This window comes from Phascolarctos cinereus, unplaced genomic scaffold (genome assembly GCF_003287225.1).
Source record: "Phascolarctos cinereus isolate Bilbo 61053 unplaced genomic scaffold, phaCin_HiC Scaffold_1;HRSCAF=81, whole genome shotgun sequence".
Lineage (NCBI taxonomy): Eukaryota > Metazoa > Chordata > Mammalia > Diprotodontia > Phascolarctidae > Phascolarctos > Phascolarctos cinereus.
The window spans coordinates 227,415,014-227,441,862 of NW_027555514.1; the positions used below are offsets into that span (position 1 = coordinate 227,415,014).

Consider the following 26,849-nt stretch of genomic DNA (forward strand, 5'->3'; position numbering starts at 1 on the left):
CAGACTTAAAACAAGCTGCAACATTGTTTTGAGTAATATAACTATTATACTCTCCGGGAGGTTGATATGTAAAACATCAAGATAAAAATAACAATAACACTCATAATTATAACAGCAACTAGCATTTAAATAGACCTTTAAGGTTTGCAAAGTGCTTTTCACAAATATTATCTCATTTGATCATCACAAAAGGGAAGTAGGGTGCTATTATTTTTAGCCCCATTTTACAGATGAGGAAACTGAGGCAGGGAGAAGTTAAGTGATTTGCATAGGGTCACACAACTAGTAATGTCTGAAGCTAGATTTAAAGCCAGGTTTTACTGACCATAAGTCCAGCGGTCTATCCAGCATACCACCTACCTGCACTTTGCAGGACTACTGAATAAGGATTTTATATTTCACCTCAGCCCTGCACTTGTCTTCTGGCAGGCTTGGCTTCTCTGATGCAGAAACTGTCTTCTCCTTATCACTTAGTTCTGCTAAAGGAATAAATAATACAAATTTCTTGAACTCACCAGTTGCATGCAATGAATATACCCATCTTGGGATCACTATTCAGTTACCCATACTCAGGAAGCAAATAAAACTCAGGCTCACCTAAGTGCACACACATGGTTTAGCTATGTGCTTGTATACAGAGGAATGGAGGAATAGCATCAGTTCCAGCCTACTTTTCCAGTGAGAGGCTCAAAGACTCCTGTTATGCATAGAAGATGGGAAGACATGAGTGGCAGAGGGCAGAAACTCTTCTTATAGAAGATCCCTTGAGTTAGCAAATGTTCCTGTTCAGTGGTCGATAAGGATATTATTGCTTTTATGTCCTAAAGAGCCCAAAGCCTTTAGTATTGAACTGCCCAGAAGTGGCCAAGGTATAAGCCCAGCACGTCATGAGGTACATTCAAATTGAGCCCCCTGCTTCGTATGATATTCTAGATTACAGAATTCTGACTATATGCTAATAGACTATGCTTGAATTTTTTTTAATCCTGCATTTCACACTAGGAAGTCAACCTGTGTCAACACTTTCATGCAGAAACCACCATCAATAGGGACATAAAGCACGCCTAAAACTAGCCTTAGGATGCCATCATCATCATCATCATCATCATCATCATCATTGTTAGCACATTAAGACTGGCAAAGTCTGCTATATGTTATCTCATTTGATCCTCACAGCAACCCTGGGAGGTGACTCCCCATTTTACAGATGGGGAAACTGAGGCTCAGGTAAGTTAAGTGACTTGCCTAGGGTCATACAGTCAGTGAGTGAGGCTAACCCATCTTCCTGACTCTAAATCAAACCACTCTATCCACTGCTCCACCCAGAGGTCTCATGTATAAAGAAAAAAACCAGAGACACTTCAAGGACTTCTGATTTCATACATCCCTTGACAGCTCTCCTATGTGGCCAACTTTTTGTTGATGAGCCTTTCTGAAATTAGTTGCACTGTCTTCCAGACAATGGGCACAATGCATCATGATATCTACACTCAAATCCTTAACGGTCTGGCAGCATTTACAAGAACGTGGACTGAATTCCTCCGAAACAAGCCTTTCAGAACATGAGATCACTTTGCTCAGATGAGCTAATGGAGAAGGAGTTTAGTCAAGAAAAAAGGATAATCCTTTATGTCGTTGTGGATTTCAGAGTCAGAGTACCTGGGTTCAAATCTCAGCGCTTTCTTTTTACTACCTGTGTGACACTGGCAAGTCACTGGACAACTCTCTGGACAGAAATTTCCTCATGTATAAAATGAATGGGCTGGACTGGATGTCCTCGAAGGCGCCTAATTCTACATCTATTATTGAATGAATTAATTACAATATATGTGTATAAGAGGTTGCTAATGTCTTAAAAATGTGAGCAGATGACTAAATTTACTGCTAGTTCTATTACATACTAAGAATGTTTGTCAGATGTCCCCTGCCTAGTTTTTATGGCCTCTAGGGATGGAAAAACTCATTACCAGCTAGGATGATGAGTGAGAATCGAAGTTACCTAGATCTGCAAACTCCTCTTGCTTTTTCTTCACTGTGTAAACTCACCATGAAAACGATTTCTACTCTAAAGTCAACACAGGAAAGGCAACAAAGCCCTGGTCAAATACAATGTTCCTTGCTGTCAAAGTTAAAAGGACACATTTGTCCTTTCTGTTAACAATCAATAAACTGTTTTTTTGGGGGAAATGTACTCTCTATGGGGCAACTGTTTGACTACTTTTAAGGAAGTGTCTGTTGTGTTGAAATAAAATCTATTAGTTAAAAAAGTGACTTATATGTAGAGAGACTAGAAGGAGGATAAGCTGTGATTTGCAATTGGGGAAGTAGGACAAAGGTCATCCATCTTTTCAGTCACCTCTTAGCAGTCCAGAACTTTTGATTTGCATAAAACAGGGGAGCACGAGGGAGGGACAGACAGAAGGAGGGAGAGAGAGGGGAGGGGAGGGAGAGATAGAGAGAGGGGGAGGGAGGGATGGGGAGAGAGGGAGGGAGAGAGAGAGAGAGAGAGAGAGAGAGAGAGAGAGAGAGAGAGAGAGAGAGAGAGAGAGAATGAGAACGCAAAAGCAGTTTCCTTCTCACTTGGCTACTTTTCTACTGGAGGAAACAGAACTTGGAGAATACTACTCCCAGCAATGGCATACATCAGTCAACACGCCTTCCTTAAGTGCCTGCTATGTACTGGACACTGTACTAACTGCTGGGGATACAAAGAAAGGCAAAAGACAACCTCTGCTCTCAAAGAGTTCACAGTTTAATGGGGGAGATAACATAAACACAACCGCACACATATAGTAATTTGGAGAAAATTAACAGAGGGGGCATTAAGGGGGCATCTGAAAAGGCTTTTTGTAGAAGGTGGGATTTTAGCTATGACTTGAAGAAAGCCAGAAGGTAACAATAATATCTGATATTTATATAGTGCTTATTATTTGCCAGGCACTGTGCTATCCGCTTTACAATTGTTACTTTTTTTTTCATTTTATCCTTACAACACTAGGATGTGGATGCTTTTATTAGCCCTACTTGATAGCTGAGGAAACTCAGGCGAATACAGAGGGGTTGTGACTTGTCCAGAGTCAGATTGGTTTATGAGGCCAGATTTGAACTCCATTCTTCCTGATTCCAGGTCCAGAACTCTATCCACCCTAGGTAGGGATGAAGGAGAGAGAATTCCAGCCAATAAAAATACATGGACTTGGGAGATGGAATATGTTGGTTGAGGAGCAGCAGGAAAGTGAGCATTACTGGATCACAGGATAGGTGGGAGTGAGGTATAAGAAGGCTGTAAAGGTATGAGGGCTCCAGACCATGAAGGGCTTTGAATGCCAGAGGATTTTACATTTGATGCTGGAGGTGCAGGGAGCCACCGGAGTTTGAGTAGTGAGGGGTGTGTGTGTGTATGTGTGACATGGTGAGACCTGTTCTTTAGGAAGATTAATTCACAGCTGAATGGAAGGTGGACTGGAGCGGTGAGAGACAACCAGCAGGCTACAAGAGATGATGAGGACCAGCAGAGGGTGGTGGCAGTGTCAGAGCAGAGAAGGGGGGGTGGTATGCAAGAGATATTATGGAAGAAAAATGAACAGGATTGGGCAACAGATTGGATATGGGGGGTGAGAGAGAGTGAAGAGTTAATGATGACACCCCCCCCCAGGTTACAAGCTTGGATGACTGGAAAGAGGGTGATGTCCCTGACGGTAATAGCGAAGTCTGTAAGAAAAGGAGTTTTGGGGGGAAATAATGTGTTCATTTTTGTAGATGTTGAGTTTAAGATGTCAACGGAATGACCAGTTGGAGACATCCAATAGGCAATTAGAAATGCAAGTCCATGGGTGAGAAGACAGGTTCCAGCTAGCTAAGCAGATGTAATAATCATTAACATAGACATGATAGGCATAGTCAATGGGAACAGACTATTTCACCAAGTGAAATAGTATAGAGAAGAAGAGTAGAGGGTCGCAGATGGACACCACCATTAGCAAGCTTAACAGGTGAAGATCCTGCAATGGAGACCAAGGAGTGGTCAGATGGGATGAGAACCAGTTCAAAGTAATGTCAGAAACCTAGAGAGAAGAGAGCATCAAGGAGAGGAGGGTGACTGACAGTATCAGGCTGCAGAGAATTCAAGAATGGCTAGTACTGAGGAAAGGCCATTAGAATTGGCAATTAAAAGATCATTGGTAACTCTGAAGACTGCAGTTTCACTTGGAATGCAAATGGTGGAGTTAGAGAACGAGAGGGAAAGAAATGAAGGCACCGATTATGGATGACCTTCTCAAGGAGTGTAGCCACAAACAGGAGGAGAGACATGGGACTGATGGAGATGAATCCATCAAGTGAGTCTTTTGGGGTGGGGGAGACATGGGCTTATTTGTAGGAAGTAGTGAAGAAACCGACAGGGAGAGAGTAGGGATGATAGAAGGGGTAATCTGCTAGACAAGCCACAGAGACATGGAATCATTTGTGCACAAAGAGGGGTTTGCCTTGGCAAGAAGGACGAGCTCCTCATGTGAGATGGGTGAAGGAAGAGACAGTGATGGAACACATCTGAGTGATGGGATGAGTGAAGGGGAGAAGGGGGAGCTCAGTAATGGCCTCAATTCCCACCCCCACCTCCCCAGGGAAATAAAAGCAACGTTCTCTGCTAAGAGTCTGGGGACAAGAGGGAGCTATGGGAGATTCAAGGAGGAAATGAAAAGATATGGAAAAGCCGCAATCATCAGTGGGATAATAAGTCAGTTAGGCAGGTGTAAAATGATTGGTTACCTTGCTGCTGGGAAGGGCCCAGTTAACATGGTTTCATGATTTCCCCCAATTTCATTCACCAGGATGGCTGTAGGGAAGGGAAGGAGAAGCAGAAGAAAATAAGCACTTATTAATTATTTCATCCTCACAACAACCCTGTGAGGTAGGGGCTATTAGTGTACCCATTTTACAGCTGAGGCTGAGGTTAACTGACTTGCACAGGATCACATAACCAGTGTCTAAGGCAGGATTTGAACTCAGTTTTTTTCCTGAGAACGAGTCCAGTGCTCTAACCATCTAGCTACCAGAGATAGGAATTCCAATGAGGCTTGGTAGATGGGGTCATCAATTGTTTTGCCTAAATATTAATTGCCCTATGGCCAGCTAGGGGATGAGCCTCTTCAAACATATTTCAGCTGGTCCCCGGATGAGTACAGGTTTGTACTCCAAGCCTTTCTGGCTTGGTAGGACCTAGCAGAACTTTGACTCCATTGGCACAGCCAAGCTGAAGTCACTTCTGCTTTACAAAGCAAACAGAGATGCAGTTTTTGTTTTCATCATCACTCTTCTCTTACCACTTTGTTTTGGGTCTCTTAGAAGAAGTATGACTGTGGGCAGTATGATGTAGGGATTTCAAAAGTCAGTCTGTCCAACCTCTATACCTTATCAGGAATTTCTGAGGTCTGTGAATTTTTTTTAAATTGATAATTATATTTTGACCTAATTGCTTTTTTTTATGCCATTGCGTATTGTTTTATGCATTTAAAAACATGATTCTGATCAGGAGTCCATAGACATCACCAGACCTCCAAAGGGGTCTATGACACACAAAAGGTTAAGAACTCTGACCTGGGGGCAGCTAGGTAGTGCAGTGGATAGAGAACCAGTCCTGGAGTTAGGAGGACCTGAGTTCAAATCTGGCCTCAGACACTTAGTAGCTGTGTGACCCCAGGCAAGTCACTTAAACCTGATCACCTCAAAAAACCCGACCTAAAAAAAATCCTCACAGTCACCTAGCCTCTGACATTTGTGAATGTTACTTCCTAAAGCAGCCTCACTACCTTTGGAGACAACTCTCACTGCTACAAAGTTCTCCCCATGTTGAACTAAAATCTGCTCTATCTAGCTTTTCTCTTTAGCACCAAATGTCTCACTTCTCCTCCACGTAACAACCTCTCAAACAATTGATGATGACAACCCTCATATCCTGTGCCTCCTTGTTCCTCATCTTCGCTTTTCTAAGCTAACTTCATCCATCGGTCCTGCTATGGCATAGATCTGAACCCCTTCCCCTTCCTGTTCACTTTGTTCAGTGCCCACTTCTTCCTGAAACGCTCGGCCCAGAAGCAGACGTCATGCTCTACATGTGACCTTGATGCTCACAGTATGGAGCGGGACAATGGCCTCCTTGTTCCAGGAGTGTAGTTGTGTTTCCATCACGTATAGCATGGAAAGCAATGGACTTGAGAGGTGGGAGCAAAGTGGGTTCAAATCTCGCTTCCGACACTTACTGTGTGATACATGGACAAGTCACTTCACCTTTATAAGCTTCGGTATCCTTGTCATAAAATGGGATATTTACCCTACTTCAAGGATTATGAGAATCAAATAGGATAAGGTGTCTACGTGCCCTTTAAATGTCATTATTAGCTCTGTGTGTGTGTGTGTGTGTGTGGCTGTACAACACGGTTGACTAGTTTACAGCTCTGTAAATCCTTGAGCCCTTTTTCACATAATAGCTAACATTTCCATAGCATTGTGTGCCACAAACGGTGCTAAACACTTTACAAGGAAACTGAGGCAGAGGTTAAGTGACTTGCCCAGGGCCACCCAGCTTGTAAATGTCTAAGGCTATATTTGACCTCGGTTCTTCCTGACTCCAGACCCGGTGCTCTGTTCACTGAGCCATCGAGCTGCCTTAAGAAGCTTGACTCTAGCCATGCCTTATCCATCCTGTACTTGTTCATTCTGGACATTTATCCCTTCCTCTTTCACTAGTTTAAGCCAACCAGTACGTATTAGGGGCACAGACTCTAAGCAAGGAACTGAGAAGGGAATTAAGTGCCTCCTGGGTACTAAATGCTTTACAAATATCTCATTTGAGCCTCGTAATAACCCTGGGAAGTAAATTCTGTTATCCCAGTTTACAGACGAGGAAACTGAGGCAGAGAACAGTTAAGTGACTTGCCCAGGGTCACACAGCTAGTAACTGTCTTAAGGCTGCATTTGAACTCAGGTCTTCCTGATTCCAGGTCTAGCATTCCATCTACTACACCATTTAGTTGCCTCTAATTTCTAGAGAAGACAGACAAAAAGAAAAAGTCCCTGCTCTTACGGAGATTTTGTAGTTTTCACATTAAGCCCATCATTCCAATCTGTGGAGATTTCTTTTAGATCCTAATTATCTCATTTTAGAACATCTATGTTTGAGTCTTGGTTCCAATGCTTATTATATATAATGTCTGAATTTGATTAAGTCATTTAACCTCTCATCCAGTTTCATCTGTAAAATGGGGATAAATACTTGTACTTCTGATACAAATGGTGTCATTTTACCTTTACAAGCTCCAGTTTCCTCATCTGTAAAATGGGATATTTGCTCTACTTCAAGGATTATGAGAATCAAATGCGATAAAGCATCATGTACCTTAAATGTCATTATTAGCTTTTGTGTGTGTGTGTGTGTGTGTGGCTGCTCCCCACTGCTAACAAGCCAAACTTATGGTTATACAAGGTCACAATAACCGTATGGGGTCATTGAGAGGAAAAGTATTTCGTGAACTTTAAATCTGAATTACCAATAGGTAAGATACGGGGTTCCTAAAAATTAGATTCAGAGGGGAAAAGGTGGCACAGTGGGACATTACAATCCCCTAGAATCAAAGTTTTCCTGATCAACAGCTGGCATGAAATGATTTGGTCTGGGGGATTTTGGCAGCCACCCTCCCTCCGTGGATCTCTGAGCATCCCTTTCTTTTGGAAGTTATCCTTCAGCAATGTCACAATGGCCAGTTTGGGGTGATCCTGCTACCTCACTCTTATGTACTGTAAAGGAGACACTCACGATTGCATTTCCTCCTTTAGGGCTGCCTTTGCTGGGCTGCATTAGGACCAGGCAATATTTACATGAATAATATAGCCACCTTGGGCTAAGCAACTATCTCACACCGAGTACCTCCAAGCCAACCCCCGCCTTTCTCCTGTCCACCCCTGAGCCTTGCTCAAAGGAGGTGGCCTGAGCGGAATCAATAAAGAACCTTGGCTGATGGAAAATGCAGTCTGAGCTGACAGCAGTGAGATGTATTGAGTGAGCAGCAGGGTTTTTTTTTTTTCTCTAGGATTCTAATTACGGAAAAGCAATTAAAAAAAGGCAGACTAATTGCTAGGATACCTAATTCACTCTTTGGGCTGTCATTTAGTTAATGGAAGAGACCAAAATGGCAATAAGTATGAAGTGTTGGCAAGCATGAATTTTTAAAGATGGGAGGAGAGGACGTCACAAAGAGCACATGGGCGCCATATGTCTGGTACAGCCTGGACAGTGGCATGCCACTTCCAACTTGGTTCCCCTATTTCACGACCCTTTTGCATCACTGGGCTGAAAGGATTCCCAGCCCTCAGTGTTCAGATGAACTAGAATCCAATAGATGGGTTTACTTGGCTTCAAACATTTCCAATGCCTTCAAGCTTCCACCACACCTCGGCAGTCAAATGTTCCCAGATCAGTAAGGGAATCCCAGGGGTCAAGACAACCTTACTGTAAACAAGGGGAAAATAAGTTCATTGGTTCATAGGGTCACGGCTGGAGGGTACCTAGGAGGCCATCTGGTTCAACGCCTTCACTCTGCAGGTATAGAAATGGGGACCCAGAGAAGTGGCTATTGAGTCAGAGTTGTGAAAATGCTTGCAGAAAAATCAACCCTCAAGCTACAACCTAAGTTCCTTTGTTTTCATGGTCCACAGAAGCAACGTCTCACAAAGTAATCCGATGGGGTGGTTGTGCATTCATATATGTTCTCCCAAAATCATTTGAGGAGCGGCGTTAGGGCGGCTAGGCGGCATAGCGGGAGAGAGCACCGGGCCTGGGGTCAGGAAGACTCCTCTTGGTGAGGTCAAATCCAGCCTCAGACACTGGCTATGTGACCCTGGGTAAGTCACTTAACCTTGTTTGCCTCAGTTTCCTCATCTGTAAAACGAGCTGAAGAAGGAAATGGTAACCCACTCCAGTATCTTTGCCAAGAAAACCTCAAATTGGATCATGAAGAGTTGGACACAACTGAACAACAATTAAGGGAAGAAAAACAATGCCTGACATCCATAGGTAGCACTATAATATGTTTCACGGTTTAGAGTTGAAAGGGACTTTAGAGTTCATCCAGGGGTGGGGAACCTGTAGCCTCGAGGCCACATGTGGCCTTCCAGGTCCTTGGGTGTGTCCCTTTGACCAAGTCCAAGTTTTATAGAACAAATTCTTTGAGTCCAAATTTTACAGAATGAATCCTTTTATTAAGGGGACTTGTGTTCTGTGAAGTTTGGATTCAGTCAAAGGACTGCACTTGAGGACCTAGAGGGCCATACATGGCCTTGATCTAGTCCAACACTCTTTTTTTACAGATGAGACAACTGAAGCCATAGAGGTTGAGGTTGCAAATATTAACTCATTTGACCCTAAAAGCACTGCGGTTTACACTTCCATTTTTCTGGACAACGAGAAAGAGGCTTTGAGATTTAGTTGACCTGATCACCTAACTAATAATGCTGGAGATGAAGCCAACATTAGGTCTCCTTGACTTCAAGCCTGGTAGTCTATCCACCAAGACGTGCTGCTTCTCGGGGAGGACGAGAACCTCCCTGCTGACAACGTTAACAGAAACGGCAACGTAGTACAAAGGACAGAGCACTGGCTTCAGCATCAGAGATTCACAAGTCAAATCCTTTCTCTGTTACTCTCTCAGTCTCAGTTTCTTCATCTGTAAAATGCGTGGATTGGGCTAGGATGGGCAAGCTCTAGATCTATGACCCTAAGCTGGTGACCACAGGACTTAGACCTGGAAAGGGCCTTAATGGTCACCTAGCCCACTCTTTTGTTGCTGACTCTCTGTGACCCCATTTAGGGTTTTCTTGGCAAAGGAGTGGTTTGCTATTGCCTTCTCTGGCATTTTACAGATGAGGAAGCTGAGGCAAACAGAAGGAAGTGACTTGGCCAGGGTCACACAGCTAGCGTGAGGCCAGATTTGAACTCGGGTCCTTCTGACTCCAGGTCCGGTACTCTATCCACTGCCTACTTTTACCCCATTAGAGCCTAGGAAAACTGAGGCCCAGAGAAATGATTTTTCTCAGGTCCCATCGCTAGGATTTGAACCCAAATTTTCTGACTTCAAATCCATAGCCTTTTCTGATATACATTAAACTCTCTATTCCCTCTTCTGAATAAGCTCCATTAGCTTATGTTTTTCTATCTTAGTTGCTACAGGCTACAGAAAAATTTCTAATTACTTTACAGGTATATTTTCCCCAAATAATTTTCCTCCACTACTAATTTTTAATCATTTTATGCCAACCATGCAAGATAACTTTGCATGAAAATTGTCCAATAGCACCTCTGTCAGCAGAACACAGAAAAGGGTTAGAGCTTCTTTCTTGGGGGAAAAACAAAACTGATTACTATATAAAAACCTGCAAACCTATTTTCTCCAAGGATTATTTCCTTTTCTTCCCTCCCCCTCCCATCCCCTTTTTTTGGGTGGTAATTTAGGTTGACCTGTAATCTCCTCCAAAACTTGCTTTTCCTAAGTAAATGCTCAAATAAAGATTCAGCGTATTTTTGGCAATCTTTGTGAACCGAGTCTTCTAGACTATTCATCAAATTGTTAGCATTTTGTCAATTCTCCTAGCTTCCTATAGCTAAATGGAAGTAGCATTCCATGGGTAGCATCATTTCAGACTGAAGGTACCTCCCCCTCACCCCCTCTATTTGCTAACAGTAAATAGTCTTCCTTATTCACTTAGGCCCCTCCAGGAGTCACCAACCCATTCAGATCCTAGCTCTTTTCTGTCCCATCATCAGCAAGAATGGACAACTCACTCCCTCTCTTACCTGAGAATGTCTCTTGGCCAATGATGTTTATCTGTGTATTATCCCAGTCTCCACACTTGGTTTTTAGGTGTAGATTTTTAAAGACATCAGCATCTCTGGACACTTATGTTATTTCTGTTACTAAAATACTGGTTTCATTTTCCCTTTTAATCACTTTTGCATTTGCCTTACATTCAGAGGAAGTGTTCAAATACGCGCTTTCTTAGGATGGAGAACTTCTCCAATTGGGTGATCATACACTGGTGATTACAAGCTTTGGAACTGCAAAAGGCCTCCCTCAATAACCACCTGGCGGGGACCTTCGGCCTCAAGGCCACATGCGGCCCTCTCTGTCCTCAAGTGCTGCCCTCTGACTGAATCCAAACTTCACAGAACAAATCCTCTTACTAAAGGGATTTTTTCTGTAAAACACGTGGCCTCAAGGCTGCAGGTTCCGCACACCCCTGAGTCCTAGACCATTCTTTTGCCCTTATTTTAGAGACGAGGAAACCAAGGCCCAGCGAGGCGATTTGCCCAAGGTCCCATTGCAAGCAGGACAGAGACAAAAAACTCAGCCTTGATGAAGGTGTCCTATGTACATATATATAATCTTTTTATTTTAAAATGTCAATGAGCATATACATTTCTCCTTAGCTTCTCCCTTGGGACATTGCACTTAAGTTTTCAAAACATGTACAATAAATCCTTTGTACTAAACAGTTTTTGTCTGGGTGGGGGCACCTTACAAAAAGTCAACACAATTGAGAAAAAAAAGCAGAAAAGTGTATTGTTCTGAAAGCCACTTTCTGACAGATTCTTCTCCCTCTTCATTACATAAGGGTCCTTGTGGGGAAAAAACCCAAACGATCGCACGGTGTTGAAAGTGTGGTTTCTGCTGTAGGCCTGCTTGAACCCCAACAGGAACAATGAAAATGGAAGCAAAACAGGGGGACAGGAAAGACTAACCCTCCAAAAAATCTCTAAAAATAGAAACAACAACAAAAAAAATCCCCAAACAGACATCAACAAACACAGAGTACTCAAGGGAGGACAGAAAGTTTAGCAGAGGCCCTGTGGGCTCCTCATCCTTCAAGTACATCACAGGTAGAAAGTGGCAGCACATACACAGTCTCATTTGGTCACTGTCTACGTGGTAGGTACATGAATACATCTTCATCTAAGACAAAGGCAAAAGGAAAAGGAAAGCTATTTACACAAGAGTACGTGGTGGGGTGAGACGGTCAAGCCTGTTCAAGCTGGCATTCCAATCTGGACCGAGCCTTCCTTCTGGTTGGGCTGCCTACGTGGTATATTCTACAGGTATCTCAGTGCTTTACCCATCAGCGTGCCATGCTACCAGCTCACCACTACCAAGGCCTGCTTCAATTCCAAGGATGGCTGAACTCTGCCAAGCTGCAAACCCTCATGGAAGGCCAGGGCAAGCCGCCTGGCTTCAGCAACACCCTCTGGTCTTTTGTACTCGGAGCTTTCCAGTGTCGAACTCTGTCTAGTGGCCTGAGGCCTTTTCTATTTTTAAAAGCCTGTAGGGGGGTCAGCCTGACTCTTCTTTTGAAAATCTCTCTCTCTCCTTTCTCCCTGCTGGTCCTGTAAGGGGCTGCTTTTCCAAGGGGGAAAAAAAAACAATGAAATCCCATTAAGGCTTTATTATTCACTGGGGGAAAGAGTACAGAGTGCCTTGGGCCCTTGAAAGAAAGGCTATATACCTGGTGATATAAAACCCCCTCCCCCTGATTAATAAATAATAACCTGACTTCATGAAGGGGCATACACCTGGGAGAAACCATGAGAGTCTGGAATAGCAGATTATCATCAAAATAGACCCTTTCTCAGAGGGTCCCAGGGTCAGAAACCAAATCTCTTAATATCCCAGATTTCTACTGGCATGGCTAAAGCCCTGCCCGAGATGAATGGTGGCAGAGAAGCAAAGGGAAAGGAGAGGGGTGTTAGGGGGAGAGTTGACTATTAAAACTTCAAATGAAAATAGTACAATCCCTCCATTAACTCCCCTCACCCCCCAAGTATGCTGGGGACCAAAGCAGAATTCAGTAGAGAAAGCTTAGGTACCCACTTCCCCATTATCAGCAGAAGAAAACTCTGAGGATAGTCACAGTTGGGTTCCCCTCAGGCCCAGTGATACATGCTCCTCTTCTGTCCCTTCTGAGCACTCAGGCTCCTCTCTCTCAGCTCAGCCTTTGGTTAGGATTCACCTTGGCCATATGGGTGCAAAGCTTGGCTGGTCTAATATCCCAGGGCTGACTGTGCAGAAACGGGTTTGTGTGGGCAATGGTCATCCTAGAGCCTAAATCGGGACGGGGAGTATGGGTTTGGGAGCAGTTTTCCTTGGACCTGTTCTGCTTCCTTTAATGAAAACAGCGTTGACAAAACGTAGGGCTTAGAGGGGCTGGACAAGCCCAGTTGGGAAATGGAAAGAACCATCTTAAATAAGACAAGTGGGTAACTTGGGGAGAGGGAGGGACTCACTTAAACAAAATACCACAAGACAAAAAGAACTCCCAACACCCAGGAGAACTAGAATAACATCACTGGGAAATGAAAAGCGAGACTTCCTCTGGGATAGCAACAAGTGGATTTGGCTCAAAGTCAGGCGCATAAGACTTGGTGGCATGTAGATAAGTGGAATTTGGAGTGTGCCGCCTTCTGGGCTTATGGGAAGTCCTCTGACGGCCAGCACGTTATCTCGACGTGGTCACTGCCCAAGGATGAAAGGACCCATCACCCCAGTCTGGGGAGAAAGGCAAATATGCAGCGAGCTCAGACCACAAAGTGATCTCAACATGGGGCTTGGACAAATCATTTTGGTCACTTTTGATTTATTCTCCCTTAGTATAGTCTTACTCAAGCTCCTCCTTTACAGGACTGGGACCTGGCATCAACTGCCTCTTCTCCTTTCTCCACCCAACAGCTCTGCTTTCCAAACCAGAAAATGCCACATGTTAGGGAAAGGTACAAAACTGGGTTTGGGCTCTTGGGGACTTGTTTTCCCTATGGCTTGGGAGTGGAATTTCTGGATGCTATCCTGAAATGACAAACAAATGCTCAAAGGGTGGGATTTCATGGCTAGTGGAAGTGGGTATCCAGGGGAAGATAGCCTGAGACCTAGTGGCCATGCTATGCACTGGGCTGCTGCTGAACTTTGACCAGGAGGTGAACGGGGTGCTAAGTCAAGAAGTCTGGCTGCTGTTACATAAAAAGACTCAAGACAGCTGCAATATATGAAGAAAAGAAACACAAGGGGAATGGGAATAGGGGTGTGTGTGTGTGTGTTCAGGGGGTTGGGAACTGGCTACTTAGGATCATACAGCATGAGACTTGCTTCCATGACATACAGGCTCAAGGCGCCAGTAGACAGTCCTCTGTATCGCCATTCCTCCCATCTGTATTTGCCTGAAAGGATCTGAGAGCAAGACAGAGAAACGGAATGGTCTCTGGCTCTCCCAGCATGTAATTGTCTGCAGCACCACATACAGTCAACACGGGAACCACAGAAGTCAGAGCATCCCTCTCCCAGCCCCCCTCTTCCAGCTCCCCATCTCTACAGCACAGAATCTGACACAACGGTGGATCTGATCTGCAGAGGAAGGAAGTGGGAGGGGGCCTACCTCGTGTGGGCAGACCTAGATGGACAAAGTGGTATAGAAACTCCTTGCAGCCAGCGGTTGGGGGTAAATACCTGGTGAGTGCCTTAGTACTGAAATGCCACTTGGCAGGCTACTAGTTTACACATCATGGAATAGTTCCTGAGTAGGGAAGGCTCTAAGCCAATCCTAAGAAAATCTTAATGCCTCCAGGAATGCCAAAGACGTGGCAGCCTGGTGGAAATGCTGGCCCTCTTCTCCTCTGGGGAAGGAATTCAAATATGTGTGAAACGTGGAACTGGCTGGCTGGCATTTTTTAGAATTACACCAACTCCCTTCTTCTCTTTCACTGGCCTACAGAAATGGTTTTCATTACAGAAAGTGGTTAGCTTGGTGAAGACGCCCCAAGCATCTAAGACTCATGGAGGAGACACAACTGGTAGACCCCACTCCTTGCCTCACCCCAGCTCCCACAAAGCAAAGCACTGTCATTTGCACAGTAGTCAGAAAGGATATTTACTTCATTTTGAATTCCATCTCTCTTAAAAAAAAAAAGTCTGCAAGACTGGATTAGGGTTATGAAAGTGGGGTGCTTTGGTGTATGAGCAAGAAGTGTGAAATCATATCTAGAAACAAGAGATGGCAGGGAGGAAGTGTGAAGCAGTCAGTACTCTAGGGTGTACAAGAGACCTGATTGGAAAACGCTGATGAGTACCAGGGGAGCATGAGATGTCTGCCCCCTGGTCACTGCCCTGGAATCCTGGTTTGGTTTTAGGTATGTAATGGGGAAGGAACACGACCATGGATGTTGTGGTATTCCTCAAAGGAGGTATGGCTAAAAGGCCAATGTAAGAGACTTCCCAGACACCCCAGTCTCCTAAACATTGCTTCAAACAGGTCTCCATATACAGAGTGATCCTTTAAACAGGACGGGTGATAGGAGGAGAGAGGGAGGCAGCCATTCAATGAATGTAAATCCCTCCTCCCAGAGAGACCCCTTGGGCCCCAACAGGAAAGACCAACGAGGGTAATGGTAGATGCCAGAAAGGTCCAGGGGACTATGCAGATTTTGGTGAAAACAAACCAATCTGGAAAGAGAATGTGACCCAGACAACTCTCACTGTCATACACCAACAGTGTTCTGTCATTCAGGGCCCTGTTTCACATGGCTGCTTGGGCCCTCGTAGGTAAGATAATATAGGGACTGCTGTGGGCTAGCTTTGGAAAATGCATTCCTCGGCAAGGAGCTGCAATATCCCAGCCCTGCTCTCTGCACCAGGAAGATGGGGATTCAAGGAATGCAAAAAAACCAAACCACCTCCCCCCCACCCAAACCACACCCATAAAAAACCCCCCATGTCTTCTACGCTTTCCCTGTAACAAGCACCAGGCTGACTGGAGGACTTCGGCATCCAAGCCAGCATTCATTTACAGTGACTTTCCAGTGTGTATCTTCCTCAGTTCTTAGGGAAGCTGGCAATTGGACTGGCTGAACATCTTTTAACTGGGTTATACCTGAAAATGCTTGCTCCAAGTATTCTGGAACAAAATAAATACTCCTGTGGCCCCCAATGTGTAGGCCTCAACTTAGGTGATCTATAAAAGGAAGCAAGAGAAACCTGATGCACAAGAGAAGTCTTTGCATTTAGCTCTTGCTGAATGCCCAAGTCCCATGAATATAGGAGAAGGTGGGGACCCAAGGGATACCTGAAGCACTAGGCATTTTTCGGAGCCCCGCCTGGCTAACAGCAAACTCCTCACCCACCTGGCATGGATTGAGAATGGAGGACACCAATTGGAACTGACTTCTGCATTTCCCTTTCTCAAAGAGACATACCATCTCTCTCTTCCAACAACCCTCCCAGTCCCCTGGGCCATCATGAGTCTCATGAAAGTTTGTTCCCGTGTATTAAAGGAATGACATAGACAGAAATGTCGTCTCCTGAGCCCAGCCGGTCGTTGGATATCCGCCAGCCTCTGTCCTTCAGAACGCCTCGAGCTCGCATGACCAGGTCCTGAGCTGCCAGTGTATACCTGGGCAGGGTGAAGCAGAAACAACAGTCAACAAACAGGCATTTATTAGGCAATTACTATATGCCAGGCACTGGGCTAAACAAGGAAGATGGGCATACCCAAGAAATGCAAAAACATAGCCCCCTGCCTTCAGGGAGCTTACATTCTCAGGAGGGAACTGGTGTGCAAAAAAAATTGTCTATACAAGATATACAGAACATAAGAGGAAGGCAGGAGACTGACTATGGTCAGAACTTGGGGCTCAAAAGGGGCAGAGCAGGGAAGGACAGCTGTGCAGTTGTACAAATACCATCAGGATGGACCATGGAAATTCTGGGTAATTTGCAACACTGAGACTAGTCCCAATCCACATTTATCACCCCTTTCCCTGTACTTGTACTCTTACTGGGTCTTGCTTATAAAGTCACTCAATTCCCACATAATTGAATTCCCATGGAAACCAAACAAGGAAATACAAAACAGAGGCATAGGAGATGGTCTTTTAGGCCTTCTGCCTGATTGGTCTGAGGCTGGACAATTTCTTTTCTGGGTCTGGGCCCATGGGCCGGTGCTTAGCTTCATGGCTCAATTAATACATCTGCTGTTAGTTAGCCTTTCAAAAATGACAACTGTCTTGGCACCCCCTTAGTGCAGGGGGTTTTAACCTCTTTTTGCACCACAGCTGCTTTTAGCAGTCTAGTGAAGCCAATACCCCACCCTACCTTGCTCAGAATACATCTTTGAATATATCAGAGAAAATACATAGACTTAACAAAGGAAACCAATCACACTGAATGATAGTCACAAAAATATTTTTAAAAACCTGGGGTGAAGAACTGCTGCCTTAGTAATGAGTGGGAGAGTTGGGTAACTAATCAGAATCTTTCTAATAGGGAATGTTCAGAATTCACCACCAAGCGAGACCTTCTCTTTGGGCATGGCTAGATCTAATCTTCCTTGAGGAGACTCAATCTAAAATGACTGCAAGCTGAAGAAGAGGGCTCCAATTCTTTTATTCCCTCTTGCCTTTCCAACAAGAGAAAAAGAAACGCATGGTTTTTTTTTTATAGTTCACACACTATGATAACGAAACAAGCCAAACTAAATGAGCTGATAGGTTCTGAAGCAAGTTTAAAAACCACTTAATGTATTTAGTTTACAAAAGTTTACCCAGAAATCATTTAGATAATTTCCAGTTGTGATTCCCGCCACTCAAACATATTTGGTGTCACTGCCTCTAGGCGGATGCTGGGCAGTACCAGCCTCTAAATTTTAGTGGTGGGATTCCTTATCAACTCTTTTAGAACTTAAAAAAAAAAGTTAAAACAGCCTGACGATACTAAAAATAAGTACAAAATTTAAAAGCACAGTAACACTATATGACACCTATCTGGAACATTTCTGTTAATTTGTAATAACCAGACCGTAAACCAAACAGCTCTGCACACCTTGAGAACTCTGAACACCACAGTGACCAATCAGCATTCCAGAATACTAAGTGCTTCCTCACAAGAGAAGTGATGGACTCAGGGTATGGAATGAGATAGTTTGTTTGGGGGGGGTGGGGATAGGGCTAATGTGAGAATTTGGTTTGCTTGACTGGGCATATTTATTGACCTGTGCAACATCACTCACTGAGGTGGTGCAGTAGATAAGAGTGCTGAGTCTGGAGTAAGGAAGACCTGAGTTCAAATGCAGCCTTAGACTTACTAGCTCTGTGTAACCTGGGAGAAAGTCACTCCACCTGTTTGTCTCAGTTTCCTCAACTACAAGATGGGGTTAATAATAATACCTACTGCCCAGGGCTGTTGTGAACTGAAATAATCAAATAATATCTGTAAAGGGCCTAGCATTAGTGCTTGGCATATATAAGTGCTATATAAATGCTAGCTATTATCATTTTTGTTGTTGTTATTGTTATTATTATTCAATTTGCTAAAAAGGTTGTCTTTTTTTATTCAATGGTAGGGCAGGGAGTGGGAAGGAGAGACAATTGATATTTGCTAACTGAAAAAGATGAAATTTAATTCAACATTAAAAAAGATTCACATTTAAAAAAATCGATTTCAAACTGCTTTCCAGAATGGTCAGCCCAATTCACAGCTTTACCAACAGCAGATTAGCTCACCTGCCTTTCTTAAAAGACTCCCAACACCAATGATTTTCATCTCTGTCAATTGCCTGGGTGGGAGGTAAAACTTCTGACTTGTTTTGATTTGCATTTTTCTTACAGTGACTTGGAATAATCTTTCATATAGTTGTTAATAGTTCGTGTTTCTTTTGAGAACTGTTTGTTTATATCTTTTGACCATGGATCCACTGGTGAATGGTAACTGGTCTTATATATACACAAATATATTTTTATATAAATATATAATTCTGAATATATATTCCTATAAATCTTAGATATTCTGCAGACTCTTACCAAAGATGTCTTTGCAACATCTACCAAATGATTTTAATTCTGCCCTCTAGGGCCAAGCAGAATTACTGTAATTTCTTTCCTGATACTTGAAGGCAGTCCCCCCCCCCCAACCCCCCCAATCTCTTCTTCGGACTAAATACCCCTTGTTTCTTTAACTAATCTTCATGTGACCTAATCTTGAGGGCTGTCCTTAAGGTCCTGGATATCCAACTCTGGCCACATCTATAAATATGAAGCCTAGAGTTGAACACAATATTTCAGATGTACAAGAGGTGATGTCTCTGATGTTTTGTTTTACCAATGTATCCCTTGCATCTATAGCATAGTGTCAGGAAAATAGTAGGCACTTCATAAATGACTGCTGAATGTGGTCAGACCAGCATAGATCCCTAAGAAGGATACTACAGTCCAAAGATCATACAGCTTTCCTAGATGCCTCACCCACAGTGCTAGTCCTCAGACCTTTTCCAGACAAGGGTTTTGCCTCACCTCCCCCAATTTATATTTAGGTTTAGGAGAAAAAAACCACCTTCAGCAATATATGAGTTTATGCTTTCACCATATTATATCTGGCCTGATATTCTAGCCTTTCAGGGACTTAACAGAACCCACTCTTTTAGGTATTCATCTCAGTTTTATGTCATCTAAAAATCCTATAAGCATACCAAATCACTGATTAAAGAATACATGGTAAAGGACAAATTGGGTCCCTAGGTGGTGCAGTAGATGAGAGCACTGGGCTGAGAACCAGGAAGACTCATCTTCCTGAGTTCAAATCCAATCTCAGACATTTAGTAGCTATGTGACCCTAAGCAAGTCACTTAGCTCTGTTTGCCTCAGTTTCCTCATCTGTAAAATGAGCTGGAAAAAGAAATGGCAAACCACTCCAGTATCTCTGCCAAGAAAACCCCAAAATGGGGTCATGAAGAGTAGGACACAACTGAAAATGAGTGAGCAACAAGAGTAACGAGAAAAAGGATAGACCTCTGCGTCATTCCACTACAGATTGCCTTGTAAGATGATAGGGAACTCTTAACAACTCCTTTTGGGATGTGGACGTTCAACTGACTCCGACGCTCAGGTGCACATCTTTCTGGTTCATGAGAAGAGGACGTCAATTCCATGCTTTCCTAAATTTCCTAAAATTGAGGTCAACGGTATCTAGAGCACTTGCACAACTATCCAAAAAGTGAATGAGGGTAGGTTGGCCTGACTTGTTACTGACAAGACCATGGTGGCTTTTACTACACATTCCTTTTCACTACTTGTTTAAATTACCCAAGGATTCTTAACTGGTGTCCTGGAACTGGTTTTCAAAATAGTTGCCTGTCTTTCAATGTAATTGGTTTCCTTTATAATCCTATGTGTTTTGCTTTCTGCATTTTAAAACACTGTTCTGAGTAGGGGTCTGTAGGCCTCTCCAGACCCCAGATTAATAAGTATGTTCTAGAATTTTGCTAGGATTTGAAGTTAAGCTCACTGGCCTATAGTTTGCAAAGCCCATTTAATTCCCTTTTATAAACTGCTTTTCTGTAACAAATGCAGAACAATGGATCCAAAGCATCTTGTTTAAAAACAAAAACAAAAGCATTTTTGCATCTACAACAAAAGGCAAATATTTTCCAAATCATTTAAACTCGGCTCCTTTTATAAATAAAAATTAACTTTCTCTATACATTAAAAAGTATGAGGGTCACTTTAGACAATTTCTGAATCCATGTGCTGTTTTCTCCCTTTACCTCTCCCATCCATGCACCCTTAGAGGTGTGTTTTTCAGACCCTGAATTCAAGAAGGTAAGAGAGAATCCCATGTGGAGGGATTTTCAATCTCTCTCTGAAAACGCTACCCCATATCCATGTGGGGTGGAAATGGGAGGCATCTTCTATTGAGAGGATTCTCGTGAAACACACCAGGAAAACCAGTCATATGTCTCTTTTCCTAACATTGGTCTCTAAGGGACAAGAATCACCCAGTAGGCTGCCTCAAAACACTTATTGCTACAGTGTCTCTCAGATCAAACCCCCTCCTTAACAGGGACCAAAGAAGAAAGGCAAAGGGAATGGGTCCAGGTCTTGCTTTTAGGAATGGAACAACTGGGTGGGACAGAAGGCCCAAACTGGTTTCCTAGCACGCACTGTAGGCCACCCACATGACATCCAGTGAAGAAACCTTGAGTAAGAAGCAACATCTATCTAACGAGGATACTTTGTAGAAACCCTGGACCAACCTTAGAGACAGACACACCCCAACAGCAACACGGGCAGGAATGGGATGTTCCTGTCTTTTGCTGGTCCATCCTCCTTACCCTACACTTTGTAAGACACGATGCTGAATACTGAAGTCTTTTGGGATGCTTTCATCTCCTCTGCACTACCATCAACCTTACTGGCATTTTCTTCAATTCAACAAGCATTTATTACACACCTACTGTGTGCAACACATTGTACTAGGCACTGGAGATAACATAAGAAATACACACAGAACTTAAGAGTCCCTGCCCACAAAAGAGCAAGACACCACATAAAAACAGGTAAGTGGTACCTAGACACTACAGATGCTGAAAACTAAGAACACAGCTAACGTGTGTGTGTGTGTGTGTGTGTGTGTGTGTGTGTGTGTGTGTGTGTGTGTGTGTGTGTGTGTGTTGGAAAGACTCTGACTTTTGGCACTTTAATCATCTCCTCATCTCTCCCTCTTTCCTTTCTACCCCCAAACACCCATAGATTGCGAAGTTCTTTGTCCCAGTCCCAAAGCTATTACACGGAACTTTTATGAATTACAAACTGATCAATAAGGAGGCTTTGAAAGTGCTTAAAATTGAATACATTAGTACTTGGCCAGAACAAGAATTCTCTACTTTTTACAAGGCCTATCTTAATAGATAAGAAAGAAATAGGCAGATGTTTCTATGAGTAATAGAACAAAAAGGCTTTTTACTTGGGGGGGAGTGGGGGAAGGTTTGAGATCTGGAAAAAAAAAAAACACAAACCCAAAACCCTATTCAATATACACCTTACCTACAGGTAAAGTCTTTTCTTTTTCTTTGAGGAATCAAATAATAAAATAAGATCACACCCACAAAAAAGTATAGCAGTAAGAGAAATCTGAGCAGATCAAGAAAAGGAACGGGAAAAAAATTCAACCATATACTGGGAGAGGGCTGTAGACTCAGCTGCTGGGTCTGGCACCGGACGTGGTGGGGGTGGGAGAGGGGGGCGGTGGTTTCTGGAAGTTGTAGATGAATAGCAGTTGTGGGTCCATTATTGACCACGTTTATTCACTAATGCAGCGGATTTCAGATTCAGCTGTCAGGACAGCATCAGAGAACTGCTGAAGTAGTTGCAAAGCATCTACTTTCTCCTAATGAGGAGTCTGACCGGAATGCAACTTTTGTATTTTGAGAACATTCTTCTTCTCCGGCTGAAGCTTTCAATATTGATCAGCAAAGCACTGCAGGATGGAATAGCTGCTGAGGCGGGAATGAGCTTGGCAAACCTCACGTGGCTTGGCTGAGAGCCTTCCCTGGGCTCTGGGGTGGGGAAAAGGGGGGGGGGAGGTGGGGTTGGAGAGGTCACAGTGGAGGAGAAAGGGAAAACAAGCAAAGGAAGCCAGATATATGACTGTGAGTCAGGTTAAGGAGCCACACTGATGAGACTGGCTGAGGGGGGAAAGCCGACACCTCTTCTTACCAGCCCTGCCCCCCAAACTGGGGAAGGGGGAGAACTGGCAGCACTGACCTGGGAATCCTTCTAAATGGACAAGAAATAGCCCTCTTTCCAGACTTAATACTGGTGTAGATAGACTATTTCCCACTGTAAATTCCAACTTGTATCAATCACCATGCATTTATCAAGTGTTTCCTTTGTGCCTGGCACCGGGTTAAGCCCTGGGGGTACCCTTAACAAAGAATGAAATGATTTCAACTCACAAGGTAGAGGGCACTGGACTTGAAGTCCAGGTCAAATCCTGCCTCAGATCTTTACTGGCTGTGTGTCCCTGGGCAGGTCACTTAACTATTTTCAGCCTCAGTTTCCCTATCTGTAAAAAGGGGATGATAATAATAATAATAATTATAACATTAATGATAATGTCTATTTCACAGAAGTACTATGAGAATCAAGTGAATAAAGTATGTAAAACAGTTTGCAAACCTTAAAAGTGCTATACAGAAGTCAGCTTAAGATACATAAATATAAGAGTAATGTTATGTTGTAAGAAACGAAGAAAGGAATGGTTTTAGAGAAAGTTGGCAAGACTTCTATGAACTGATACAGAGTAAAGTGAGCAAAACCAGGAGAACAATTTATACTATAACAACATTGTAAAAATGAACAAATTAGAAAGACTTAAAATCCATGCAATGACCAAGCATAATTCTGGGGGGCTTCATGTTACCCACTTCCTTATAGGGAGGAGGTGGACTAAATGTATGGAATGAGACATACATTTTTGGATGTGTCCAACAAAGGAATGTGTTTTGACTCTACATATCTGTTACAAGGGTTTTGTTTTTCTTTTCTTTTTTTTGTGGGGAGAGTGGGGGAACAGGGGAGAGAATAAGGAGAGAACATAAATGCTTGTTAATTGAAAAAGATTAATTAAGAAAGTCAAGCAAGCCATTCTCCTAACAGGCTTGTCATCCCAACCATGGCCAAGCCCTTCAAAACATTCTGTTGTGCCAGCAAAATAGCAGCCCCATTGCTACTCTGTCCACATAAGGATCCCAAGGAAAGAGGGGAGTGTTCACTGTTGAAAGGAGGTCCCAGGACTGGGTTTGCGTCTCCTATGCCCAGTCAGCTGGTGCTAAGTCAATCAGCCTCCTATCTATTCATCAAACACCAGACCCAACACTAATGAGTTTGTTCTAAAACTTGTAATAGCCAGCAAGAGAAACCACAAATAAACCCTTCTTTTGCTTTTAGAGCTCAGTCGCTGGAAAACCATATGGCCCTGCCAGTAAACAGTTCAGCCCAAGGGTTTAATAAAAGGAGATTTCATTTCCTTCGCCAAAATAAATGGAATGCTATAGAGGTTTTGAAAGCCAAGATTTAATGATAATACTTACTACCTGGCATGGTAGGTGTTTTCACTGTCAAACGTATACTAATTGAGTCCTTCCTTAGTAAAGGGCATGACTACCTTGTACGTCTGGGGGCTTGGATGGGAAGAAAGAGATGGTATAAAATGCAAGCCTCCCAGATACTGTCTTAGCTCTGACCTTCCAAGCATGGGACCTGCAATATCGCAGAGCTCAGAGGTACAGCTACTATCCGATCCCAGCAATTCTTGTAGTTCCAAGGATCCCCGAGATCTGAGGCAGGGATATTTCTGATGATAATGGATCAGAGAGGAAAGAGTGTGTGTGTGTGGATGTGTGTACTGGGGAGGGAGAGGAGGCTTTGTATATGGAATTTGCATCCGTACCGCTACCTATTCCTAACTGTTTTCTGGCCCCAAGTCCCCTGGCTCAACACTAGCCCATACTAAGTGTCTTATGAATCCAGGGTTCTATAAATCTACCCCTTCCCCTGCCTCCAGGCTTAGGAATGGGACCTTTCCACCATGTAGGGTTAACAGTCAGCCCCAAATCTAGTTGTTCACCCCACTCCCAATATCCCCTAACTCGCTCTGGGGAGGCATCCAATCCTACAGCATCTTCAGGCCCTGAAGACCCTAGCATGAATCATCCCGGAGCCCCAGGAGCTCCTCTCCCCCCGCCTCATTCTTCACAATGTTTTGTAGATGAGCGGCTCATTTTATGATGCCACAAATGATATAGGGAGTTGTGCTCTGCCACCCAAGTGAATTCCACTTTAGGGCAAACTCTAGAATGGAAGGGGAAAAAAGCCCAGCCAGGCAGCCAGACAGCCCACTGATAGCCCGGCTTACGGCTCACGAGGCCACCTTTTCATTTTTGTTGAGGTGGCTGCAAAAAGCAAAGGGACTACTAAGATATACTGAAGCCAGGAAGCTCATACCACCTCAATTCTTATCGCCTTTCCGCCTGAGAGGGCACTATGAAGGTCAAAATGTTACAAATGCATCTTTATGCTAATAATCCCTTCACCTGACAATCCACCCGGGTTAGGTGAGATGCTATTTTGCATTCTCTGTTGGTAAGAATGTCATCTAAAGAAAACAATGCTTGTAATTTGCTCTCCAACCTTTGTTATCATTCCTTGACCCTCTCCCTCCCTCCCATCAGACCCTCAGTTGTCACAGTACTTGATGGTGGGCCACCTGATTTCTGCAGAGGAAAAACTGGAGTGCAACTAGCAGAGGGAATGGGGGGAGAGGGGAAGAGAGAGAGTGGGGAGAAAGAGGGAAAGGAAGGGGAGAGAGAGACAGAGAGAAAAGAAAGAGGGAAGGGAGAGAAAGAGAGAGAGAGAGGGGACAGAAGGGAGAGAGGAGAAAGAGGGAAGAAAAAGGAAGAGAGAGGAGAAGGAAAGAGAGAAAGAGAGAGGGGGGACAGAAGGGAGAGAGGAGAAAGAGAGAAGAAAAGGAAGGGAGAGAAAGAGAGAGGGGGAGAGAAAGAGAGAGAGGAGAAGGAAAGAGAGAAAGAGAGAAGAAGGAAAGAGAGAGAGGGGGGGCAGAATGGAGAGAGGAGAAAGAGGGAAGAGAAAGGAAGGGAGAGAAAGAGAGGAGAAAGAGGAGAGGGAGAGAGAGAGAAGAGAGAAAGAGAGAAGAGAGAGGGGGACAGAAGGGAGAGAGGAGAAAGAGGGAAGAAAAAGGAAGGGAGAGAAAGAGAGAGAGGAGAAGGAAAGAGAGAAAGAGAGAAGAGGGAAAGAGAGAGAGGGGGCAGAATGGAGAGAGGAGAAAGAGAAAGAGAGAGGAGAAGGAAAGAGAGAAGAAGGAAGGGGGGCAGAAGGGAGAGAAGAGAAAGAGGGAAGACAAAGGAAGGGAGAGAAAGAGAGAGAGGAGAAGGAAAGAGAGAAGAAGGGGGGGGGAGGGGAGGAAGAAAGAGGGAAGAGCAAAGGGAGGGAAGGAAGAGAGAGGAGAGGAAGGAAAGAGGAAAGAGAGGGAGGGGAAAAGGAGAGAGGGAAGAGGAGAGAGGAAGGAAAGAGGAGAGAAAGAGAGGGGAAGAAGGAGAGAGAGAGAAGGGAGAAAGGAAGGGAGAGAGAGAGAAGGAGAGAAGAGAGAGAAAGAAGAGAGAGAAAGAGAGAGAGGAGAAGAGAAGAGAAGGGAGAGAGAGAGAGAGGAGAGAGGAGAGAGAGAAGAGAGAGAGAGAGAGAGAGAGAGAGAGAGAGAGAGAGAGAGAGAGAGAGAGAGAGAGAGAAGAGAGAAGGGAGAGAGAGGGAGAGGGAGAGTGTGAGGGAGAGAGTGTGTGTGTGAGAGAGAGAGAGAGAGAGAGAGAGAGAGAGAGAGAGAGAGAGAGAGAGAAGGAGAGAGAGGGAGAGAGTGTGAGGGAGAGAGTGTGTGTGAGAGAGAGAGAGAGCGAGAGAGAGAGAGAGAGAGAGAGAGAGAGAGAGAGAGAGAGAGAGAGAGAGAGAGAGAGAGAGCAAACTCAACTAGAACATTAAAAGCAAGAAGATTTCTGATTCATTTCCCTACAGTATGCTAGTCCTGGAGACTCTGGCCCTCTCCTGTTAAGGGGAGGCTTTGGGAAGCCCTGGGCAGCCCTTTGGCCTCTTGAGTGCCCACAGGAATTTTCTGCACCTCCCCAAAGAGGCCCCAGAAGCAAGCCTATTGTTCTCTGCAGCACTGGGGGCTGATGAAGGGTTGTTTGAGTCCCTGGAATGACTAACCAAGTAGAAAGAAAAGCAGCCTGGAAAGGCATGATGGGGGTGGTGGGAGAGAAGGGGGAGGAGAAGCTACTCATTACCAATGGAAACCTAAAGTGTGTCTTTCCTTAGGGGGGGACACAGGGCCGGGCTTGGTTGCTCTCCCATTTTGTTCTGCAAGCCTGCATTGAGAGGCACAGTCAGAAAATAATAGTTTGGGCCTCCCCTGCTTTCCAAGTCATTCATTCAG

At 44.1% G+C, this 26,849-nt stretch overlaps 1 protein-coding gene and 1 long non-coding RNA gene across 3 annotated transcripts in view; both read right to left on the reverse strand.

Moving 5' to 3' along the window:
• Window positions 1-2,734: 2,734 nt before the first annotated feature.
• Window positions 2,735-10,985, reverse strand: LOC110211012 (uncharacterized). The gene is made up of 3 exons (XR_002325251.2): window positions 10,844-10,985; window positions 4,768-4,834; window positions 2,735-3,146 (listed from the first exon to the last, which is right to left on the reverse strand). It is a non-coding gene; the product is annotated as an uncharacterized LOC110211012 (long non-coding RNA).
• Window positions 10,986-11,403: 418 nt separating this feature from the next.
• The window catches only part of PPM1H (protein phosphatase, Mg2+/Mn2+ dependent 1H), a 310,397-nt gene continuing 294,951 nt past the window's right edge, over window positions 11,404-26,849 (reverse strand). For both annotated transcript variants that reach the window (XM_020990179.2, XM_020990180.2), the window contains one exon: window positions 11,404-16,473. In XM_020990179.2, the coding sequence (XP_020845838.1) occupies window positions 16,326-16,473 (148 nt within the window). In that variant the 3' untranslated portion in view covers window positions 11,404-16,325. The remainder of the gene's footprint in view (window positions 16,474-26,849) is intronic.